The 25,681-nt window shown below is 46.5% G+C and overlaps 1 protein-coding gene across 2 annotated transcripts in view; it reads left to right on the forward strand.

The window, feature by feature from the left end:
• The window catches only part of SLIT3 (slit guidance ligand 3), a 641,932-nt gene that overhangs the window by 465,414 nt on the left and 150,837 nt on the right, over positions 1-25,681 (forward strand). For both annotated transcript variants that reach the window (XM_050794632.1, XM_050794633.1), the window contains 2 exons: positions 11,890-11,961; positions 17,787-17,950. In XM_050794632.1, coding sequence (XP_050650589.1) covers positions 11,890-11,961; positions 17,787-17,950 — 236 coding nt within the window. The remainder of the gene's footprint in view (positions 1-11,889; positions 11,962-17,786; positions 17,951-25,681) is intronic.

A 25,681-nucleotide genomic window follows, 5' to 3' on the forward strand; every position in this document is an offset into this window, starting at 1 on the left:
CAGCCATTTCACATCCATTAAGAATGTTTAAATAGCGTCTTTTCTAAAAGTAAATCTGAAATATCTGCCACTCCCCTCACCCTCCACCTCCATCTTTTTTTTTTTTTTTTTTCTAAGACTGAGTATCACTGTGTCGCCCAGGCTAGAGTGCAGTGGCACGATCTCAGCTCACTGCAGCCTCCACCTCCCAGGTTCAAGTGATTCTCCTGCCTCAGCCTCCCGAGTAGCTGGAATTACAGGTGTGCACCACCACACCTGGCTGATTTTTGTATTTTTAGTAGACATGGGGTTGCACCATGGTGGATCCCCCTGGTCTCAAACTCCTGACCTCAAGTGATCTGCCCTCCTCGGCCTCCCAAAGTGCTGGGATTACAGGCATGAGCCACCGTGCCCAGCCCTTTCTCCATCTAAATTTAAACATCTGGGTCTTATACCCACAAAAGACCAATTTTTATCAAAACCCAGGAGTGTGATCCTTGCAACCATGGCCCACCAAAACAAAACCCTCTAAGTGTAAATTTGTTTCCTGATCCCCATTATTTGCTTCTCACAGCCTTGCCAATGACTTCCACGAAGTCAACTGGGTAGGAAAATTACCCCCTTGTCTGAGCCCCTCCTGTCTCCATAGGTACACTAGAGATGCAGCAGCCGGTTAGGGAACCAAGCCCGTTAACCCCACAGAAGGTGAGCCAGGTACTTGCATAAAGAGAGAAGGAAAAAGAGCTGACCCTGCCTAACTGTTTTCACATGCTGCACACTGGGGGCTACTTGTGACTTTCAGACTTTGGCCAGATGTCTTGTCTTTGTGCAGAGCTGGGCAGATCTGGGCATCCATGACCACTTCTTCTAACCTCTGGAAAATGATTCCCAGTCTGGAAATGCTATTTTAGAGCCAGCACCAACCCAGTTGGAATTAGAGAGTGAAATTTTAGGCTAGAAAGACCCTGGAGGTCAGCTGGTTCCACCACTTCATTTAAAAGAAAGAAACTCCCCCACAAAGGTTAAATGACTTGCCCACAGCCATAGGAAAAATTCATGGAAGAACCAGGCCAGAAAGCAGGTCTTTTGGCTCTTTATCCAGTTCTCTTTATTGCTGTCTGCTTGCCCCTATATTAGCAGACAGGTCACAAAAGTAAGTGAAACCAGCTTTCATGTCCTGTTCATGCCATCAGCTCTACATCTCCAGCATTTTGCTAGAGGGAACGTTTTGCATTCAGCATGGGGACAACACCCTCCCTTTCCAAGGCCTTCCGGGCCTTTGGCCATTGCTTAGGAAATGGCCATTCTAGTGACCCAGTAGATTATCCAGTCAGATGGCAGTCTGGAAGAGACCAGATTCCACATCATTGATCCCTGGCTACCGGGGTTGACCAGAAACCCATTGAGTAAGCACTAGAGTTCCCTGCCCATTGCTGAGCCCAAATAGCCCAAGCTGTAAATTGCACTCAGTTCCCTGGGAGACTCCCTCGCTTGCAAATATCAGAGGATAAAAAGCAGGACCTCTCTGGCATCTCAGCCCAGGAACAGAGCCTCATGCACCCTGTGCAGCTTTTCCTAACAGCTCTGAAGTGGCTCAGTTCCGACTGTCCACAAAAAGTGACCTATGTGTTTGGTCACAGAACTAATGAGTAGCATGTAAGAACCAGACAAGAGCTCACCTGCCTGGTGGAAAACAGTCTTACCTTTAGAAACGGAAACTTATTCAGGGTTCTTTGTCCCCAAGTAATAATGGTTGTGGCGGGAGAAACATTGAATAATTTACAATCATTTAAAGGTAATTCATCACTGGCGGCTGCCCTTCGGGAGTTGCAGTATAGAGGGAAGGTTTCAACCACATTTCACCATAATGCCATAATGTCACTCTTGCATCCATGGACACGTTGGCAGTTGCCTGATTTCTAAGTCAAGACTGTCCATGGTCCCAGCACTCTGATTTTCTTACAATATTTTTTTCTGATTTAAATTATCAAATTAATTTGTTTGGTTCAGACCAAAAACTGGCACCTGCAAGCCAGATCCAGCCCTCAGGTGTTTCATTTGTGGGTTTTAATACTCAAGGTGATTTAGTTGCCAATATTAAAAAAACCAGGAGACCTCATATGAAAATTCTAGACGTCTGGCTTTCTCTTTAAAAATAACAAAAGGGAAGAACTGGCAATGCTGCACCCCCATTCCAGCGTAGCACAGTCTCTTTTTTTTTTTTTTTTTTTTTTTTTTTTTTTGAGACGGAGTCTCGCTCTGTCACCCAGGCTGGAGTGCAGTGGCGCGATCTCGGCTCACTGCAAGCTCCGCCTCCTGGGTTTACGCCATTCTCCTGCCTCAGCCTCCTGAGTAGCTGGGACTACAGGCGCCCGCCACCGCGCCCGGCTAATTTTTTGTATTTTTAGTAGAGACGGGGTTTCACCGTGGTCTCGATCTCCTGACCTTGTGATCCGCCCGCCTCGGCCTCCCAAAGTGCTGGGATTACAGGCGTGAGCCACCGCGCCCGGCAGCACAGTCTCTTGAAACAAGAAGTGAGGATCCCATTTAGTAAGGCTGGGTTTACAACAGTCCCCACCCAGCTCACTCACTTATATGACAAACCGCACTCCTGTAGGCAATTGTGTTTGTACTCCTGGATTAGCCCAGAAGGCCGTTCAGAGTGGAAATTTATTTGTATCAAAAGATGCCAAAAACATGACCGTTCATGCTTTGATATTCGCCAACCCCTTCAGTAAACAGTGAGCCTTCCTACATACCAAACACTGGGCCTGGCTATGTAACTACATGAAACAGACTTGCTGTCTGTCCTCGCCTAGTGTACACGTTCATGGATATTTTCAAAATGTCCCTTTTCTTCCTCTCTTACTGGGCTAGGCACCAAATGCAGCTGAGGTGGAAATTGCCTGTTTCTTCCCTTTTCAACTGCAAACTCACCGGTCCAGTAATGTAAGTTGGAGGTCACTCTTGCATCCGTGGACACGTTGGCAATTGCCTGATTTCTAAGTCAAGACTGTCCATGGTCCCAGGCTCTAGATGACGAAACAGAATTGGGAGACCAAGGCCATCTCATTCACATGTCATTTAAAGTACATTTTAAAATAAACTCCATCACTGGAAGGCAGTTGAGCCATTCTGTCACTGCTAGGCAGTGTCTGTGATCACCTCAATAAATGAGTAAGGAGTTCTTCGGAGCCAAGGGACCCCAAACACGGGATCTGATTGAGTAGTGACGGGATTTGAGGATTTATCTTTCTCTTTTGATCTTCCACTTTTCACATTTTTCGGGGGCATTATTTTTCTTTGAACACTGAGGTTCTGCCGAGTGGTTGGAGGCAAATTTCTGCCTGTCATAATATGAATATATAATAAAAGAAGAACCAAAGACAAGCCCTTTTGTTAAGGAATCTGTATTATCAAAGGCCCAAATTGGCAGCTGATTGTTTTTATTTATTTCTGTAGGTTTTACATGACACCTGGAGACCATTTAAAATGTTACTTGGCGGTGAGAGCTGTGTGTTTAAAAATAACGCTCACCCGGTGCCAAATCACTTTAGAGTCGGGTACAAATATTGAGACAAAAACCCCAGCTGTTATTGCTTTGGCTGCTAATTTGAGGTGTCAAATGAGAGCTCGACTGCTATACGTCAGTGAATAAGGCCCCTTGTGAGATCATTATGTTTTCTAACAGTTGAGAGTAATGGACTAATCAGTGCAGCATCAGTTGTTTTCATTATATGCCCACACAATGGTTATGAGCTTTAATTTAAACGGTCCACAGGGAGACCAAGGAACTCAGTAATATGCAGCACCCAGGATAGTCCAGGAAAGCAGGTAATGCGAAAGAGATGGCTTTCCACCCTCGTCTCGCCTCTCCCTCCACTCTCCCCCACCCCCACCAATCTCTCGTATTCCTCCCGCCTCATATGCCCTTGGAGACCCATCGCCCACTCCAAACAAGCAAAGGAGAAGCTTTGCTTAAGGAGCAGGCAGATCTGTACTTTCTATTCTACAGGGTATTCTTAAAAATTGCAGTCAACCCATCCAACAGTAAGGGCCACTAGGCTTTTGGCAACACTGATACGTGTTAGCCAAACCTTGACCTTAGACGCCTGTGAGACCTGGTTGTCCTCTCTCCTATGTTGCCTCTCCTACCTCCCTCGCTCTCTGAGCTGAGCTCTCCCTGCTCCTCGGACAGGAGGAGGGCTGTGTGATGCTGTTGTCTTGTAGCAGCCTCAGCAGTGAGGCCAACACCACGTTCCTTGCCACTTCAGGGACCAGTAAAGGATGGGTCCGTCACAAACTCATGTGATTCGCCTCCACCTTGGAAAAATGTGGAAGCTGCAAAGGTGACATCTGTCTGTCTGAAGACAATCCTGTGAGAGGCAGTTTTGTGTAGTGATGAAAAATATAGGTCCTGGTATCACACCTCTGGGCTTTGAATCTTGGCTCCGCAACTCTAGCTGTGAGATCTGAGCAGAGTTTCTGTCATTTCCTGGGCTTCCAAATGGAAGTAATAATATCTCAGGAGTGTTGAGAGAATTAAATGAGATAATGTATGAAAAGTGCTCAGGCTAGTGCTGGGACTTAGTAAACACATCATAAATAGTATCAGCATTATTTCTGCTATTATGAACATCATAGATACCTTTATTGGAAGATTTTGGCAAGCTTACTTCAAAGCAATATCCTTGACTACTCTAGCTCATTAGAGGCAAGTAGTGTGTTCACAGGAGAACCTATACCATTCTGCTTAGGTTTTCTCTAAGGATGCTTTATTGCATCGTTCTTATTCCTGGTTTCTGGAGCTTGCTAGAGCCCCCAGGCACATTAGAGCAGTGTACAGCTGGATGAGAAAGGCGAGTTCAACCTGGGGAAGAGGGAAACAGTAAAGGGAGTTTCACTTAAAAATGATAGGGTACTTAGGAGGAGGTGCCAATGATGGAGGCCCCGGGCTGAGCGGGAGGCTTGGGGTTGCCCCTGTCAACCTCAGTGAGGTTAAGAGAGTGGGGCTGAGATTCAGTATATGCTCTCCTGGGGCCAAGTCCACAAAGAGAGGCCATCCATATAGATTCGAATAGAGCTGAGTCAGCCGATAACGATCACACTCATAGGACCTGGTAGAGTGTCGTAGGGCCTGGTCATCAGCAGTAGGCCCTGATTCCTGGTCCCATGGTGGCTGCCCATCAGCGGCTGCCCAGCAAGACTGAGAAGAGTGGCTTGCTTTGACCTGTGAGCCAGAGAGGAGATCTGGCATGTAAAGGACAGCCCCAAGAACCTGCAACGACCGCAGTTTCATTTCTCTTGCCCTGCCTGAGCCAAGCAAGAGGGAGGGCCAGCAGTGAGTCCCCCTTGAGGTCCGCACATGCCAGAGCCCCTCCGTGCACATCGTCCCCTGCCTGTGGTTTAGGTATTTCTCACAGGGTCCGGCCACAGCAGTTATACACTCAGCTGCTCTTCAGGAAGGGAGTCTGGTACTTTGGCTGCATCCACCTCTGTTAATTCACTGTAGGCACTGGTAGAGATCGTGCTTTCTTCCAGGCTTGCCATGCTGGCCATTGGATGCCCACATTTGTCAGTACAACTCAGGGCATCTCTCAGCCCACTTTATTAAATAGACATCCTGTCGTCATGGTGGCTGATGACTCACCAAGACTCTCCTTCTTGGGGGCCGTTAAGGAGGGAACCACCTTGCTTATGTAGACTTACACAGAAGTCTACCTGCCTTGACACAGGACGTGAGTGGGCCAGCCCGCCAAGAGGGTCTAGGGAGTCTGGACCCAGGGAGTCTGGATCCCCACCTATGTGGACGGGAAGAGGAGGGATTCCAAGAATACCCCCAGGAAGGTTGGCACACAGAGAGGCTGCAGTGACACTTACTGCAGATGCCTGGTTTTGCAATTATGTGATACATGCTCGCAGATAATATTGTTGCATTAGAGCCAATTACATGGTGTTATGGACACACAACACGCAGATTACACCCAGAGCCAGGAAAGCACAGAGTGATAAAGCGATGGCCTAATCGGAGGAGACAGAGGGAAATGTCAGCCTTATTAAGGTTGCCAGGGTGGGGTGGCTGCAGCTGGACGTGTCTCCTCCAGATCAAAGATGGCTATCTTGAGGGATGCAATGGAGAGCCCCACGTTGACACTCAGAAGGGAACAGTGGAAGCCAGGGGCAGAAGCCAAGTTGGAGCTCTCCAAGGGTGGTCACAGCCGCCTCCATGGAGGACTGTCTATCATTTCAGAGCTTGGGCTTCTTCCTAAGTGGGGAAACACCATGCCTGCCCCAGAAGAGGCCTTCAGTCCCAGTTGCTGCAAAACAGCATCCTGTATACTACCCTCTACACTTAAGTAAAGGCTCTATTCTTAGCTTTTCCCCTAGTTCAATGGTTTGCCAACACGAGCTTGCATGAGACTCCTCTGGAAGGCTCATTAAACACACAAGGCTGGGACTCACCCCAGGGTTCCTGATTCAGTAGCGGCTTGTGCCCTAACACATTACCAGGTAATGGGCCTGGTCTAGAGACCACATTTTTTTTTTTCTCTTTTTCTTCTCTTTTTTTGTTTTGTTTTGTTTTGTTTTTGAGACAGGATCTCACTCTGTCACCCAGGCTGAGTGCAATGGCATGATCCTGGCTCACTGCAACCTTGATCTACCAGGCTCAAGTGATCCTCCCACCTCAGCCCCTCAAGTAGCTAGGACTGCCAGTGCTCACCACCATACCCAGCTAATTTTTATTTTTTATGTATTTATTTTATTTTTTATTTTTTTGGTAGAGATAGCGTGTTCCTATGTTGCCCAGGCTGGTCTCAAACTTCTAGGCTCAAGCAATCCTCCCGCTGTGGCCTCACAAAGTACTGGGATTATAGGCATGAGCCACTGCACCCAGTCTGGAGACCACATTTTGAGAGCCGCTGCCCGAGTTCCTTCCATGCACAACCCAAGGCGGATTCACCCGTGCTGTCTCTTGAGCAGAGCCTCCCCCAGGCTTCGATTCCACCACGGCATTGCAGGTTCTGGAAACAGTGGGACTGATCTTCCAAGGTAGGAGTGAGACTGCCTGCTTTTGAATCCCAGTGCTACGACTTGCCACTTGGGATTTCCTGAAAATGTTTTTTGTGGTTTTTAAGTTTTGAATGCCTCTGACCTAAACCCCTCTTCTTACCGAGCAGTTACATGCCTTGCCTAGTATGTCCCATTTCATCACCGACAAAGGCAGAGACAGGATGGTTCAGTTCTACAGCAGTCAAGGGCCAACAAAATTTCTATAAAAATCCAGATAGAAAATATTTTAGCTTTGCAAGCCATGTGGTCTGTGTGTCAACTACTCAGCTATTGTAATGCAAAAGCAGATAGACAATACAGAAGTGAATGCGTAAAACCATTTTTACAAAAACCGGCTGCATTGGATGGGATTAAGCTTGTGGGCAGTTGTTTGCCAACCCCTGGAGCATCCATTATGTGAATCTTCATGTATTTATCCCTCCTGGGGAGCCCTTGTCCCATCTCAGTACCCTGGCATTGGGCTAATAGGCCCCCAAAGATGTCCATGACCTCATCCCAGAAACCTGTGAATGTTGCCTTCCGTGGCAAAAGGGACCTGGCACATGGGACAATATTAAGGATCCTGAGATGGAGGAGTTATCCTGGATTGTTCAGATAAGCTCTAAGGATAATCACAAGGGGCCTTGTAAGACGAAGGCCCCAGTAAGTGGAGATCACAGTGAGTGGCAGGAGATGTGACAACAGAAGGAAGAGGCTTCAATGGCTGTTTGGAGTTGTGTTCAAATATATATTTTTAAAAATTGTTGAGTAACAAAAAGAAGCAAGAGGTTGATGTGACGCAATGAAGCAGCCACGAGCCAAGGGACGTGGGTGGCCTCTACAATCTGCAAAAGGCAAGGCAGCAAATTCTCCCCTGAAAGAAACGCAGCCCCAGAAACTCATTTTAGACTTCTGACTGCAAAACTGTAAGGGAATAAATGTGTGGTGCTTTAGGCCACCAAATTCATGGTAATCTGTTACAGCAGCCATAGGAAACTAACACAAGCCTCATTCCTGGACTCAGTCTTGCTTGGATTCAAATCTTGGCGCTTCCACTTGCTTCATTCATGAAATGGAGGTGATATCAAAAGTCCCTGCCTCGTGGGATAATTGGAGGAATTAAATGAAACAATACAGGCTGGGCATGGTGGCTCACACCTGTAATCCCAGCACTTTGGGAGGTTGAGGCAGGTGGATCGCCTGAGGTCAGGAGTTCAAGACCAGCCTGGCCAACATGGCGAAACCCCGTCTCAACTTAAAAATACAAAAGTTAGCCGGGTATGGTGGTGGACGCCTGTAATCCCAGCTTCTGGGAAGGCTGAGGCAGGGAGAATTGCTGGAACCCAGGAGGCGGAAGTTGCAGTGAGCCGAGATCACGCCACTGCACTTCAGCCTGGGTGACACAGCGAGACTCTGTCTCGGAAAAAAAAAAGAAATGATACAATGCAGTACCCTTAGCTCAGAGCCCGTCTGGCATATAATAAGCTCTCAGTTAATGTTAGCAGTTATCAGTAACATCTCATCTAATTGCCACTAAAGCTCTATGAGCCCAGTGCTATTATTATCTCCATGTTACAAAGGAGGAAGCGTAATGAGATGCAGAAATTTACCCGTGGTTGCATAGGCTGTAAGTGGCAGAGCCAGTCTAAACTAGGTCTCTGCCTTCGAGGTCCATGCTCACCACCTCTCCTTGGCACTGGGGTTGTAGCACAATTCCTTCATTGAATGCCAGCTACTTAGGCAGCGGCACAAGAACCAAATAGAATGCAGTGCTCTGTGTGTGGGCAAAAGCTGCCAAGACTGGAAATCAAATAAATCTGTGTTTATTAGGGAAACGAAAACTGTAGCTGCCGTAGCAATCAGCGTCTGAGAGGTTACCAACCCTCTGACATCCCCAGGCTGGCCAGCCCCAAGCAGCAAATCATGAAAGTCTGAATACTGTGTTTAGTCATTTTGATTCTGGAATAATTGCTATTATCGTAAATGTTTTATAGCCCTCATTACGACTCACATTTAAATATCAGTGTGGTAATACATTAATAAGTCATCGCTGCCGGACTACTGCCGGATGCAGTTATAGTCGAGGTCCTGCTTATAATTGTACTGTATATTCAGCTAAATTAGAGCCGGGCTGTGAACTCCACCTGACGTTGAATGACTGGGCATGCTTGGAAAGAAACCCCTTCTCTGCAATAGGGAGGATGCTCAGATTTTTTTGTCTGGTGGTCAGTCAACAACCTTAACTTGGTTTCCCCTAAGTGTGGAGCCCAGAACTCTGAAATGGACAGAAGGTGAAATGGAGGCATCATTTCTGTCCTGCAGGCATTTCTAATCCAATGAGGAAGGGGAGAGAAGCCTAGCCCTCACCCCCAGGAAGCTCCCTGCCAGGGCAGAGTGCCTGGTCTGATAGCAGTGACAAATTCCTCAGTGTTGTTAGATGAGATATTCTGAAGTCTTTCTGGATGGACAGAGGCAGGATAGATTATCCCCCACTGAGCATCTCCCCACATACACACACACACACACAGAAAAGAAGTCACATGAAACAAAACAGCTAAGTGAGCTCAACTTCATAAAATGCCAAATACTTGCATTGGTAAGTTAGTGAAGTTACAAAGTAGGCAGAAGTAGGCAATGTAAATTTTGTCTATTCATTCTTCTTTACCATCCCATATGCCTAACAGTGTCAGACACATGGCAGGTGCACAGTAAATATGGGAGGGAGGGAAGGAGGGAGGGATGAAAAAGAATTAGGTTCTGTGCCTTTTGCCACGCAGATGATAAGTAGATGTGCGGGATTACAGGAATAGTCTGGGGCAAAGGAGGTGTGGTCACTGGAATCCTGCTTTGGACTGGGGTCACAAGGGGCTGGAGAAGGAATCGTTACAGGTCCCCTTGGGTAGGATGGAGAGTATGGGGGGCACTGTATGCTGGGTAAACCTCTGTTTCTATTTCCATGGGGGTTGGAGTAGAGGGGAATATAATAGGCCAGGCCAGGACTAGATTCTCTCCACGAATGTCAGTAACACAGTGACCTCCACTTACTGAGCACATACCCCATGCTAAGCCTTTTACCAGCCTGTGACATAGGTACCATTACCTGGCTTCTCCCACAAATAAAGAACCTGCAGATAAGAGATGTTGATAACTTGCCCAAGGCCACACAATTTGAAGTAGTAGGATTTGATTTCCACCATGTACAGAGCAGGACATGAGGCTATAGTAGTGCACAGGATAGAAAATGGTCCTGTCTTTGCAGATATATGATGTACAGGGCATTTTAAGAGGAAGAGCATGTGTTTACCAAAAGCCAAGGGCAAAAGACATCTGGCTTAATCCATGAAGGTTTCCAAAGAAAGTGTCCTTCTTGGGCCAGTAGGGACCCATGGAGGCCTAAGAGAGGGTAAGAGGAATTGGGTTGTCGAGTAGGGGATGTCTGATGTGGTTCTGGGAGGAGCGGAGAAAAGGGCACAGGAACAAGTGGCCACCATGAGGGATTGTACCAAGGGCTGTATCCAACTCTTCCTCTTTGGGAGGTACAGTGAGACAGGTGTGGAGTCAGGGAGCTGAGAGCTAGGCTTGACTTTCCCACATATTGTGTCTCTCCACCTGGGTAGTCACTGAAGTAACTGATGCAAAAGGCCCTCCTGCTACATGATGTTTCTGCTCTGCAGATGGCCTTCCTTAGCTGCCACGCTTTCCCTAGGCTTCCGTAATAGGTTTCTCCAGAAGGGTAAGGCTGGGCACTTGTCTATAGCCTGGCTTCATTCTTCAGCCTCATTTCAGTCTAGTTCATTTATAGATCTCACACCTTTCTCTTTGCTTTTCCCTGCACAAAAGTACCTGTCAGTGCTAACATGCACCACAGGAGCTTCATTCATGGTCGTGGAGATGCACCAGAAAGAAGAGACGCACAGAGCTCACAGACTTACTTGAGATTGGATGTGCTGAAGGCCGGGCACGGTGGCTCACGCCTGTAATCCCAGCACTTTGGGAGGCTGGGAGGGGGTGGATCACCGGAGGTCAGGAGTTCGAGCCCAGCCTGGCCCACTTGATGAAATCCCATCTCTACTAAAAATACAAAAATTAGCCAGCCATCTGTAATTCCAGCTACTTGAGAGGCTGAGACAGGAGAACAGCTTGAGCCCAGGAGGTGGAGGTTGCGGTGAGCCGATATTGCGCCACTGCACACCAGCCTGGGCAACAAGAACGAAACCCCGTCTCAAAACAAAAAAGATTAGATGTGTTGAAAGAGTCAGAAGATGCCTAGAAAATATGGAATCACTTATCCCCACAGCATCCTGTGCAGGGCAACACATGCAATGGGTGGGACAAGGAGAATGCAGCAAGGTCGTGCTGGGCTTAGATCCCATCTCCAGGGCTTTACAGTGATTGTTCTTGGAAAACTGATTTTGCCTCTCTGTAGCTAAACCTCCTCATCCATAATATGAGGATAACACATTTGTAGATTTGTGTGTTATTAAGCATATCTGTTTCCTTCTCTGTAAACTGAGGACAGGAATAGGTAACCGGCATTGTAGATGTAAGAATTAGAGATATTATAATGAAGCACTCAGTGCATAGGAGGGTTTCAGGAAGCAGTACTCTTACTCAAGGTGGGTAGGCAAGTCCTGAGAGGGCAGTAGAGGGAAGGAGGGCTCCACCTGAATAAAAAAATCAGGACATGCTCTTCTCGTCTGGAGACCTGTCCACTTGTCTTTAGCTGCTCCACTGGCCAGACCATGACTGTTGACTCTTGGTCTTGTGGTCACATCCATCCCTCCCCCCACCTTCTACAAGCATCTTGGCGCCTCCCCCTGATGCTCCCTGGCTGACCATCTCCCTTCTCTATCTCCACAGCACCCTCAACAACAACAACATCAGTCGCATCCTGGTCACCAGCTTCAACCACATGCCGAAGATCCGAACTCTGTGAGTAAGAAGTCCGTGCATCTTTCCCACTTACTCCCTACCTCATGCCCAAAGTGCAGCACTCTAAGCTGCTCGTCAAACCTACCATGCTATGACTAGGCAGATGGTTCCTACATTCAAATGCCTCCTTATTCTGCTATTAACTGAGGGGTGCCTTGGCGAGCGAGGGTGGATGCAGAGACAGGTCATAGTGCTACCACCCATGGCTCTGAACGACTGTTCTGCATCAGGCAGACTCATTTCTCTTACCCTGGAACTGTGGGAATTCTTCCTGTACTGTGCGCATGTTTTCCGTCTTGATAGAAAAGATTATTAGTTTTACATTGTCACAAAACATATAGAACTCTGACTGAATGATTCACCATTTGCTTAGCTAATATCACATAACTTCGGCCATTCTGTCACATTACCAGTGGTTACAATGGTTTTCCCCTGGGGAATGAACAGTACAGGAAGAGTCACTCCTTCTCGCCACCCACCCAGTCCCCACCCACCACATTTCCCTGCTCACCTGCTCCCTGGATGATATTCTGATATTAGAATGCAGTCATTCTCATACTTGGTTCTTTACCTTTAATGTCTTAGGTGGGCTTAAGTTTTCCAGGGTGCATACTCAGGAAACAAATCTCATCGTGACCAATCCCCAGAGCAGTTCTCGTGCTCTTATTACCTGGGGAGATCCCCTCTGCTCCCAGTCAGGAACCTCTTTGTAAGTTTCTCTGTAAGTGGACTCTGTCAGCCTTTCCAGAGAGGTTCAGACTTGATACTTGGCTTGCGTTGGGGGAGCTTTGGTGGTATTTGCATCACACTAGTCAGGGAAAGAGCCAGCTCCCAAGGGTGTCAGCCAAAAACATTTAGGACCAAGGCCAAGGGCTAGAATTCCTGCAGTCCCCTTTATTAGCTCTGTGTCCTCTGTTCCCTCCTCTATAAATAGGAATGGCGGTGAGGATCGGATGATATTAGATATTTAAAGTGCCTGGCAAGCCGTAGACAATAAATGATATTGATTGTTACATTATTATCACATGATCAGAAATCGGGACTGAAAGTTCCAAGCAGCCATCTGATCTGTGCTCCCTGGGCAACATAGAATCCATGAGATTTGGAAATCCTTACAGCAGAGCTTCCCCAGTGGGATACCTAGACGAGCAGCATCAATATCACCCAGAATTTGTTAGAAAAGCAAGATTTCAGGCCCCACACCAGACACACCAGATCAGAATCTCTGGGGGTGGCACCCAGCAATCCGTTTGTCATAAGCCCTCCAGGAGACGTTAACGCTCATAAAGTTTGAGAACCACTGCATTCATGAGAAACCAACTTTATCTTCAGGCAAAGATAAAGACCAAAGAAGCAATTTATATAAAGAGGCAATGCAGAGAACCGTAAGAAGGACAGAGAGTTTGCAGTTAGTCAGGCCTGAGTTTAAATGGGAGCTCTGCCACTTAATTTGAGCAAGTTTCTTCATTTGTCTATGCTTCAAGGAAAGTGAGTTCATGACTGCTTACCTCAAAGTTGCTGTGAGGATGAAGTGCAGTTTAACACGTAAAGTGCCTGGTACATGGTGTGCACACAACAAATACTAGTTATTATAAAGAATAATAATCTGAGCCCTGCTTCCATCTTTGCTTCCCAAATTCTTCCCTGGATCCCTCATACAATAGCATAACTCAGCCAAGACAATCTGTTCTTTTCCCTCCCTCTTAAAATAGGATAGTGCAGTAATGGAATTTTAAGAAGCCATTTGGTCTTCAAAGACCTCTTCAAAGTTCCCAGCAAACCACAAATGAGCTGGGGAAGAGTGGGGCCCAGGGCTTCTGGGCAAGAAGCCGAGAGTGTGCCTCAGGGTGCTGGGCCTGTATTACCCCAGACAAGTGGGTTGCATCGAAGAAAAATGACTCTCACCTGCAGGAACCAGCCGTCCAGCTCCTGTGAGCTGTTGCTGTGATTTATCCTTCCCTTCTTTGTTATTTTCAGTTTAGGAGCAGCAATAACAGAAGCTGGGTTCATTCCCTAGGAGTTGTGGGGACAGGGTTAGGACTGGATCTGGGGTGCTTTGTTTGGGCTGCAGTAGGGAGGGGTAAGAGAACAGGAGGGGTTTTTTCTCCTGGTTTCTGTTGTCATTCTTCTCTGCCATCCTGAACGTTCATCTGATGAGTTCAGATCAATCAATCAATCTCGTCTGTTCTCTTTGCTCCCTGCTTGCTGCCATTTTCTCTTTAGTTTAATTTCAGAGATGGCTCTGTACAGAACTCCCTGGAGACTTGAGCTGACTAATCCCCCTTCACTGTAATTAAAGTGTGTATGGGGTTGGGGGGGACGGCTGGTGGTGGTGGAGAAGCGGGGAAGAGGAGAGAGGAAGGAAGTCATAAATGGGATTTCTAAAGGAAAGCTTTTATATTGAATTCAGAAAGCCACATTTTATAGAAAATGAACACTGACCCTCTCTAAAAGGATTTGCTGGAAATTTAATTTAGCGTCTGTGGCTAAAAGGCACCTTTTATAAATTGGCATTTGTATTCATTCACCTTATGTTCTGTAGAGGTGGTTTCATCAGCGTGGAATATGATGTGTCCATCAGCAAAAGATTGCAGAACAACATGCAAGACCCAACTAGCCACCTCAGTGCTTCGGTATCGAAATGAGAAACTGTAGCCTTGTCCATGCAGGGCTAAGGGCTGGGAAGAGAGTGAAGTCTGGAGCTGGTCTCCTCTCAGTCGTAATAACAGTGAACATTTCTTCAGTGGTTTGCTACATGCCAGGCCTTGTACTAAGCGCTTCCCATGAATCATTTCAATTCTCACAACAGCCCTAGGAAGGAGGCACCACTAATATCCCCATTTGACAGATGATAACACTGAGGCCTAGAATTAAATTGCTGCCCAAAGTCAAAGTCAGAAAGCATGGAGCCAATGTCAGACAGGCAGTTTGCCATCACAGCCTGAGCTCAGGCCATTCATCAGGAACAAAAGGAGAAGAGCAGTTGCCAGGTGAACAAAGGAAGGGGGATGAGAGAGGAAGGGAGGCCACCCTCCCTTGTGTCGTTGCCATCACACCTCACCAAAATTATTGAAAGCAATTAAAATAATGTCCCTTCTCACTCAAGAGGATTAGCGCTACCCCTGACAGTGCCTAAGCTCTAATTTCATGCTCGTTACAATTATTTTTCTTTTTATATTACTATTTAAGATGGTATTGCTTAACTTGCTCTCCCAAACATGTTGTGAAAGGCAAGAATCTACCCAGCTTGACTCTTTTAGCGTTTCTGGTGGATACAATTCCAAGAAGAGGGAACAGAGTCTGTCCACCACCCTGGGCTCCATTGCCCTGGGCTTTTGACGAGAGCCCTTTGATGGCTCCAATTCAGTTTGGGTCACCTCTTTTCTCTGGTGCTTTTGGGAGGAGAAAAATTTCTATGAAGACGGACAAAGGGATCGGAACTATCTGTAGCAAGATTAAGAAGAGAGCGAGCTTGGGGCCAGCCAGCCAGGATTGAGAAAGGATCAACCTAATAGAATCTTCCAAAAGGGAAGCCTCTGACATTTTTATTATCCCATAAATTAATCAGCTCAGTAAGGATCTGACTGACCTAAACGTCATTTTTGTTGTTCCATTGATCTCTTACCCTTGATCGGAACCGACGGGCATTTGTTTGCATTGATCTGTGATCCGCCGCATGCACCCATGCTCCTTGGCTCATAGAGAATCCCTGTTGCCTCAGCTTCCACGCCTCACTGCACAAGAGGGCAACCACCTTTCTAAATAAAAGCCAAACGCTCATTAAAAGGTTCTGCTTCTCCTGGCACACAAAAGAACGGCACCTCAGCCTGCGCATGCCACTGCAGCCTGCCCTATGCTCTGCTTTGTCCCAAACAGACCTACTGTTGCCGTGTTCCTTGGGCAACATTTATACCTGGTGAGGATGGTCATGGAACCCCCTCCTTTTCTTCCTACTTTTAGGAAATTGTAATCAGCTGAAAGTCCACTGCCAAACCTCCTCTCTGTTTTTGGCACAAAGTGGTTAATGCTTAATGAATAAACAGAGGTTTTGCTTTCCCTCCTAAAACTGAGGTCCTTCCCACCAGCTTAGGATTCTGGTTCACCAACCCCTTCCTGCCTGTCTCACTTCTTTCCAGAGTCCAGGCTAAGAGGAAGCAGTGCTTGCTTCAGCTTAGGAACTCTAAGCTTTCAAACTCAAAGGGGAGAACTGCGTGGGACCCATTGTGCTCACTGTATCTCGGGCCCAGGAGCCTGTGAAAGTGTGTGCAGCCCACTGGGAAATGCAAAAAGAAAATTACATCCAGACTAATTATTTTTGAAACAAAATCATAAAAGTCTTTTTCAAAATTGTTAGCAGAAAAAAAATTACATTTTATATGGGATATAGGTTCATTTAATCTGTCTGATATGATGGGATCTGGAGCCCCCTGTGGCAACCAAGGCCTCAGTGGCCCAGGCCTATGAGAGGCTTTTGCCCCATGCAGTGGCGGGAAGGCCCTGCTGGCATCCAGCAGGAGGTAGCTGCACTTAGCCAATGTTTGGCAATGTTGGCCTTACACTAAGTGGAGCGTGGTCAAGAGCCCTTCAGCTGTCTCTATTCCAGGCGTGGAGGGGGCCTGAGCCTCTCCACAGGGCTGACACTCAGTAATAACTGGCTTGACCCAGACTACTTGAAAGTCTTTAGATCCTGCTAGCTGATTAGCATGTCCAGGATTTAGGCATTTAAAATGTGCGTCCGAAATCCAAGTACATGATAAGCTGATGTGATGAAAACTTACCCACTACCAGCTTCTAATGACCTAGGGTTGTAGGGAACATGAAAGCAGGAAACCCCTGATAGAGAGACCTTGGGGAAGAACCTTTAGAAGACCCTGGATATCCTTCGTTTGCCTCCCTGGTAGTGGAAAGGAAGTTCAAGTCACTTAACCCAGTGGGATTCCCCTCAGAAGTGAAACACACAGATCCCTCCAGGGATTCTTATCTACTCAGGGGCAAGAAATTCATCCAGAACCACAGCTACTAGAGGGGTAAAGCCTAAGCATCCTAGAACTGGTTAGAAAATATTTTCAGCCGTACCTGAATCAGTCAGAATAGCAAATACACCAGACAGAATTGAACACGGGAAGGAAAGCAAGGACACTGTGGAGAGATGGCTGTGGATCGCAAGAGTCTGATACAGACAACACCTTATTTAAGTGGGAGGGTGGAAAGAAGGTACATCCTCCAGAAATGTCCCGTCTGTCTGCAGCCTGCTCACTCCAGCTAGTGCACACAAAGTGGTATTGGTTTTAAGCCCACAAGCATTACACACAGTGGGTTTATTAAAGGACACTTAGTGGGGGAATGAAGAACAACTCAGGTGAAGGCAACAGCATCTCTCAGCTACATGAGACTGGAGGTGGGGGCATTGAGATTGAGAAGCGCCTTTCAAGCAACCTGTAATTCATGCTGGCTAAAGTGCTGAAATTTACAAATAAATAGCCCTTTTGTAAGTTTGACTTGAATCAGGATGCCTCTGTGATAATGTCACTCCCCTTCTCTTATGCGCTGAGGCTTGCTTGAGTGAAAAGAAAAGAGGATAGACTTGCTATTAAGAAATAGGCATTGCTCAGAACCCTGGAGGTATCCTTTGGATGTGACCTGGCAGTAAAAGGGTCGGGGCTCCCATGTTTTTGGTAGTGCAGAGGGAAGTGCTTCCCTGGACTCCTGGGGATTTTCACACTGGAGAAAGGGGCAGCAGGGGTTTTGGCCACTCTGTCTGACCAGTGGCAGCCTCCACACTTCACTCTGTGATCATCCCTTCCCTCTGTCCCACCCTCTCCCAGGCGCCTCCACTCCAACCACCTGTACTGCGACTGCCACCTGGCCTGGCTCTCGGATTGGCTGCGACAGCGACGGACAGTTGGCCAGTTCACGCTCTGCATGGCTCCCGTGCATTTGAGGGGCTTCAACGTGGCAGATGTGCAGAAGAAGGAGTACGTGTGCCCAGGTGAGGATGCCTTACCTGCTCTCCCCTCCTGTGCTATGACCCACCCACTCATGAACTCCCCCAACATCACCCTGACCTCGAACACATACCCTAGCCCAGAGCTTGGTGTGGAAGGAACCCCATAGGTCATCCTCAGTACTCGGTAGTCACTTAAAGAGCTGTAATGTGCCTCAAAGGGTTTTAAAATAGAAACTCTTTTCATCTGGTAAAGGGAAATGCTAAAAGAATTCATGAACTGCTTTTTCAGCCCCCTAGTCCATTGATACTAAGAAATCGAACATTTGTTGAGCCACACATAAAATGGAAACAGGTATAACGGAGGTGTTCTAGCATCTGCTAAACACGTTCCTGTCGTCCCATTGCTCATAGAAATTGGAAGACAAGATAATGGAGGCTCTGGAGTCAGCTGCTTGGCTGGAAATCTCAGCTCTGTCCCTTAGTGGTGTGTGACTTTGGCAAGTTACTGCTCACCCACAATATGGAAATAATAATAGTTCATAACTCAAAGAACAGGTGGGAGAATTAAGTGAAATAATGCATATAAAGCACTTAGCATAATACACAGCCTTTGGTAAAAGCTAAATAAGTGGAGCTTAATTATTCTAGTTTAGTGGGCCCACAAAATGTGCTGAGCAAACATAAGAGTTTGATCTGTGGGTAATGGAGATGTAACAGAAGCACAGATTGCCTGTGTAGCACAGAAAACAGAATGGTGCAGACACATAGCTGAAGGCAGCTCAGATCTCTGGGGATGGAAGGTGGCTGAGTAACCCAGGAAAATCTTCCCAGGGGATGTAGCTTTAAAACAGAGTCGTGGCTGGGTGCGGTGGCTCATGCCTGTAATCCCAGCACTTTGGGAGGCCAAAGCTGGTGGATAACCTGAGGTCAGGAGTTCAAGACCGGCTTGACCAACATGGTGAAACCCCGTCTCTACTAAAAATACAAAAATTAGCTGGGCGTGGTGGTGGGCACCTGTAATCCCAGCTACTCAGGAGGCTGAGGCAGGAGAACCGCTTGAACCGGGGAGGTGGAGGCTGCAGTGAGCCAAGATCACGCCACTGTACTCCAGCCTGGGCCACAAGAGTGAAACTCTGTCTCAAAAATAAAAAATAAATAAATACATAAAACCAGGGTCCCAAATTTTACTTGTTTTTACTTTGCATTGACACCTTCCATTCTCACCGTTTCTTTTTCTGTGGTAAATAAGTAGAGCTAATTCCTTGAATTCCTTAAAAAAAACCAAATCAAACAAACAAACAAACAAACAGAAAGCATTCAGTTGAGAAATTTCCCAAAGAGGTATTTTGATTTCCAGGAAGCCAATCCTGGAATTGGGGCCCAGTGTCCTCTAAAGGCTGAGCCTGGGGAGCTAGCATGCAAGAGGGAACAAGGACCCCAGGGAGCTTAACCACTGTGGGCTCTGCATTTCTCTCAACTTTCTAAACTGGTACCCACCTTCAGTACTAAGGGTTTACTGGGCCTTAGCTTGGGCTGCTGGACTCCAGTATGGCCAGAAGTACAAACTGTCTGGCCTCTTCTGCTCTTAGATCACACTTGCGATTCACAAGAATTTTCCTTGAATTCAAGTTCATCTCATTCTCTGCCACTTCCTCCTGTCCTGTTGTTACTTTATCATGTTATTTATTATCTGAAAATATTTTAACATGTCTCAAGCAGTACCTCAATAACTTCCTATAGACGCCCACTTAGAAATCACTTCCCATCAAACACATATAATAAAACCATTTATCACGCAGTCACCAAATTCAAATATAGTGACTATAATTACAGTAATTATTCGGCAAAGGGTGCAATATCGGCATAAGTGAAAGAAATAATTATACAGTGCAGGAGTCATCCAAGAGGTAGTGAGAAAAACCAATTAGAATGATAAAACACATCGCTACAGGTGAATGCCAGGTTTAACGTAGTGTATGACCACACACGCCGCTTCGTCAGAGAGCACCTTCCCGTCAAAGTGCGGCAAGACACTGCTCACCTAGCAGCAGTCCGGATCCAAAACCGTGGGAGAAAGGCTGACCCTCCAAAGTCCAGGAAATCTGAATGCCTTACTCTCTCTCCTTTGGAAAGGCTAGGTCCAGCAGACAGGTTCATAGTTACGTGGGAGCACCTTGATCCACTTCTGTTTATAGCAGTTAATCCCATTGCTTGTGATGGTCCCTGGAGCTTCTTAGTATGAAGCCAGGTGTCTTTTGAGAACATGAGAGTGTAGTCCAAAGGCTCCAGACATGCCTATGCTGTTAACCTCCACCCTCTCACCTGTAGTATGAATTAAGGGCAGGGCCATATGGAGACCCCTATGCGTGAGGGATTCTTTAAGTGCCTGCGCAGGCTCCCGTGGATTACAAACTAGAACACTGTGAGGAGTCACTGTCTGAAAAGGGCAAGGTCAGATACAAAGGTCTGGGGGCTCTAGTGCATTGAACATCCATGAAGATTGAACTCCCACTATCAAGAGTCAGGTGAATGTGGAACATGCCCTCCGAAAACTTCTGCTATTATGTGGGTGCAAAAATAATTGCGGGTTTTGCCATTACTTTGAATGGCAAAAACTGCAAATACTTTTGCACCTTTTGCACCAACCTAATACGTTTTCAAAAATTGTTAAATGCACTTTGTGAGACAATGACAAAACCTTGAGAGGAAGCAATGTGGAGGAAGGTTCAGTCTGTGAGTGTGCAGTTAAAACACAAGTGGTCAGTCTTTGAGGCCCTAGAGAAGGACATTAAGGAGAAGAGCTATCTTCAAGGACTGACCACACTCCACACGCCACCACCAACAGTGCCAGTCCTGCCCCAATACCTGAGCCCTACAAGGCACCTGAAGGACACTGTTTTGTATGGACCTGTCTGTGGTGGGTTGTTCATTTGTTTGTTTGTTTGAGACAGTTTCGTTCATGTTACCCAGGCTGGAGTGCAATGGCAGTATTTTGACTCACTGCAACCTCCGCCTCCCGGGTTCAAGTGATTCTCCTGCCTCAGCCTCCTGAGTAGCTGGATGATAGGCACCTGCCACCATGCCCAGCTAGTTTTTTGGATTTTTAGTGGAGATGGGGTTTCACCATGTTGGCCAGGCTGCTCTAGAACCCCTGACCTGAGGTGATCCACCCACCTCGCCCTCCCAAAGTCCTGGGATTATAGGCATGAGCCACCGCGCCTGGCCCTGTGGTGGTTTTTAACTCCAAAAACCCCAAATGCCCCTCATTCAAGCTATTCACCTGTTAAACCGCAGGAGGAGAAATTCGGTCAAGAACTGAAGACAAGAACTTCTCTTACAAAATAGAGGTCATCCACTCGGGAGGAAAAGAGGCATCAGGGTACCAATTAAGCCATCCCTGGGCATAGCTTCATCACCAGCAGTCCCCATCCAGGCAGCATAAGAAAAGCTCCCTGAGCCTTTAAATGGTATCGAAAATTTCACCAAACACATGGCTCCAGAGACAGGAAAGAGCTTTATCTCGCTTAGCCTGTGAGGGCTCTGCCTGCCCAAGTCCCTGATATCTCCCTTTGAATTAAATCCAGCTGTCTGGAGCCCAGCGTCTTCTCCCCAGAAGCCCTGGATATGGGCTCCTTATCACTTCAGCTAACCCAGAAATTTGCTAGCAGTGCACTTTGGCAAAATTCATCTCCTCTGTCAATTGTACCTTTCCAGTTGAAGGCATTTATTTTCTTCCTCTGGGGAGACGATTGGGAATTTTTCACAAGGGTGGGGAAATAGATCTTTACTTTTTTATTAATTTTTTTCCCTATGTTATACAACTTGACTACTTGGCTCCCTTCAGCCTCTGCTGAAAGGATTTCTGTGAACTTTTCTTGTTTCAAGAGGAAGGTTAGGGTCCTACGTCTAGAAGTGTCTGGTTGCTTGTGGCCTGAACCAGACCAGAACTTTATCAAAGTCCATGATCATAGACCAGAGAAGTTCATGTTACATGAGTTGCAATTTGTTGGGGGTTTTTTTCTTCATCCTTATCTAAAGGGTTTATTTGAGGGTTTAAATTGTAGGATTTATCTTCCATGTGTTAATTTTCTGGTACCTTAATGTGGAAGGGTTTCTACCAGTCATAATTTGTAATTCACAGTTATTAGTTGACCTCCTGAATCAGTTATCTGAATGTCTTTGAACCCATTGGTTTGTCCATCTGTTTCACACTTACCTGCCCTTGGCCTTATTATCCTCTCCTACAGACATTAATCTTGTCTTCTAGTAATGAGGGGCCACGTCGTATACTTTTTCAGGTGCCCCAAATACCTAGAACAAAGCTCGAACCTAATAGCCTCTCAATAAGCACTTCATTTATTATTAAAAATGAAATATGCTTATCTCCCTAGAAACAAGAAACTTCCCCTTTTCGTCATCTTTTTTTTTAAATTTGGGACTAGTTACTAAGTACAAAGATAATTAAGGTAAGCCATGACCAGCCACCCATCTCCTTAGGAGGTTTTAATTAAAACACCATAATTGGACATTGCAGGAATGAGATTATTAGGTTTATTTAGCCATTCCCAAAATTATCATGCCTCTGGTATTTAAATCACGTTCATTTATATTCTCATCATAATTGCTCGAGTCCCATTGTCATCGCAGTCTGTTGTTGGCTTTTGAAAGGCCAGAGGCCAGTAAGGATGCTTAATTTGAATACTGGAATTAATTTATTTCCACATGCTCACAAGGCCATTGGAGCTTTCGACTCTGCACTTTTACCAAGTGAGGTTTTTTGTTGTTGTTCGGACTTTCAAAATATTCTGTAATTTTTTTTTATTTTGTTTTGAATCGACACACAATAATTGAACATACTGATAGTGTACAGTGTGATGTTTCAATATATGTATATATTACGTAAAAATCAAATCAGAGGATTTAGCATGTCTGTCACCTCATACATTTGCAGTGGGAATATTCAAAATGCTCTCTTCTAGTTATTTTGAAATATACAACACAATATTGTTAACTGTAGTCACCCTACTGGGCACTAGAACACCACAACTTACTCCTTCTCTTGAACCGTAACTTTGTGCCTGCGGATCAGTCTCTCCCTATGTCCTCCTCCTGAATACCCTCCCCAGGCTCTGGTAAGCACCATTCTACTTCCTACTTCTATGAGATCAACTTTTTTAGATTCCACATATAACTTAGATCATGTGGTATTTTGTCTTCTGTGTCTGGCTTATTTCACCTTACATAACGTCCTCCAGTTTCATCCATGTTGCTACAAATGACAGGATATTTTGTGGCTGAATAGTATTCCACTGTGTATATACAGCACATTGTCTTCATCCATTCATTCACTGATGGACACTTAGGTTGATCGCATATCTTGGTTACTGTGACTAATGCTGCAATGAACATGAGAGTGCAGATACCTCACCAACACAATGATTTCATTTCCCTTGGATGTGTACCCAGTAGTTGAATCATTGAATATGGTACTTCTGTTTCGAATTTTATGAGGAACCTGCATACTGTTTTCCATTGTAGCTGTCCTAATTTACATTCTTACCAACAGTGTATAAGAGTTCCCCTTTCTCCATATTGGTGCCAGCATTTGTTATTTTTTGTCTTTTTGGTAATAGCCATTCTAACTGGGATGGGGTGATAGCTCGTTGTGGATGAGGTTTTTTTAAAGATAGAAATAAACACAGCTCTAACACAAGAGTGTTTGATCATCTCTAGTGTAGCTTACACAGTCTGTGTCTCAGTCCCTGAACCCGCTCTTCCTACCTCTTGAGATTCCAAGACTCTGATGGTTTTCAATTTCATGGCAATAAATAGAGGAATTTGGGGTTCCTTTTGGCAGAAAAAGAAGAGCACAGGGCTAAACATTAAAACATTGTTGTTCGCTAGCTTTATGATTTTGGGCAGTTTGCTTAACCTCCCTATTCAGTTTCCTCATCTCATGCTAAGGGGGAAAAAAAGAATGGGACCTAAATCATGGGTTTTATGAGGATCAAGTAAGATAGTATATACGAGCACTCAAGGCAGTGTCTGGCACATAGTACACATTGAATACATGTTACTTGCTGTTATGAGACTGATGGCTACTCTCAGTTTGGCCCCCACTGTGTCCTTGGGCAAGTCCCTTCCTCTCTCAGGGCTTCTCTTTCCTTGCCATCTCTATGGGCCCGTCTAAGTCTGAAATTCGGTGGTCTTTTTCCCACTCATCTCAGCAGACAAGTTAGGGCCTTTTGCTTTCAGCGTGGCCATCATCCCCATCTTACCAATTGGGAGAACAAAGTGGCTGGGCAGGAGCCAAGTCCCTGGTTATGGCTCAGTCTCTCTTCCCTCTGATAACTTCAGGGGCAGTTATACAAGCAGCAGAGATGGGATACCAGGCGCAATACCCACGCGAGCGGTCGCAGGGACTTGCCCTGTGAGAGGTTGGGCTGGAGACGCATCCCTCCCCTCTCACTCACTTGAGTGTCCCCTGGACCGGAGGCAGCGCCGCTAATGATCAGTGAGGAGCTGGGAGGGGTCTCCACTGTCCCAGGCTCTGCTCTGTCCCCCTTGAAGTCATCAGGCCGTGATCCAGGGGGCCTTAAAGACATCTGAAGGTTAGGAATTGTAGTTGCTGCCCTGCCCTGTTTGGCCCAGAGACGGCTTTGGCTTCAGATGGAAAGCCCAGAGCCAAAGTGGTGACCAAGACTTCCCAGAGGGGAGACACGTACTTCAGCCGCATCCCCATCCCCCTTTTCTGGAGAAGAAATCCGCCTCAGCAGAGCAGCGTTTTAGTGCCACTAAAAGAGCTCCAAGAACAGATAGCGTGGACGCTTATTTCACAATGAAGACACGAAGAGCAAGTCCACGTGCTCCCAAGCAAAACATCTTATAACACGAGTTCTATAGCCTAGTGCATCACTGTGCTCTGAGTTAAGGCCACCTTTCTTGCCAGTAGATAGGCTCGCTCAAGGACAGTGTGGGTCATGAGACCACCGTAAGAGCATGCTGTACAAGACGAATACATATGTGCATGCAGACAGATGTTCCCCTTTCATCAGAGATATAGAGAGTGAGTCCTTCTATCCCAATATAAAATTGCTATTCCCATTCCCCTCTGTTTCCCAGCTTACAGTCACATAATTTGCTGGGTAAAATGGTAGGTGTTTCCTTACTTTGTCCTCCTTGGAAATCCACTGCCTCTACCTTCCCCAACATGTGTGGACAGTAAGGGCTGGGTTTGTTGACAGAGCTCAGTAGAGTGCCTAGGACACCCCGGCTTGTGCAGGTGAGATGGGCTCAGAGGGGCCCCAGGTGTCTTGGACAAGTGATTTTGCCAGCACAGAAAGCTGTGGTGGAAAGAAGACAGCTGCAGACAGATTCCCATCTCCCACAGCCACTCCACCTCCCCATTCTACAGCTCATCCTACCTACCAGAGCCCAGGTACTCAGAACTCAGGGAGCTTCCCTCAGGGCCCTTCCAGAAGGAAGGCTCGCCTCTGTAGCTTGGTGACATTTAGCCCCTCCACATCTGCCAGGCTTCTGGGCTGGTGTCCTTCATGTACTCATCTTCTCATTTAGCCAAGGTATGCTTCTGGGTCCGTGTTTTGTATGGAGCTCTGTTTTAGGCACTGAGAGTACACCAGTGATTAAGACTGAAAAAAACACTGCCATTATGGAATTTACATTCCAATCTCAGTCCAGACACGGAGCAAAGTGGAGGGACTTCTGCCGTCTAGCTCTCTGTGGCCCACAGGGAATGGGCTTGGTCCATTGACA

Source organism: Macaca thibetana, chromosome 6 (genome assembly GCF_024542745.1).
Source record: "Macaca thibetana thibetana isolate TM-01 chromosome 6, ASM2454274v1, whole genome shotgun sequence".
Classification (NCBI taxonomy): Eukaryota; Metazoa; Chordata; class Mammalia; order Primates; family Cercopithecidae; genus Macaca; species Macaca thibetana.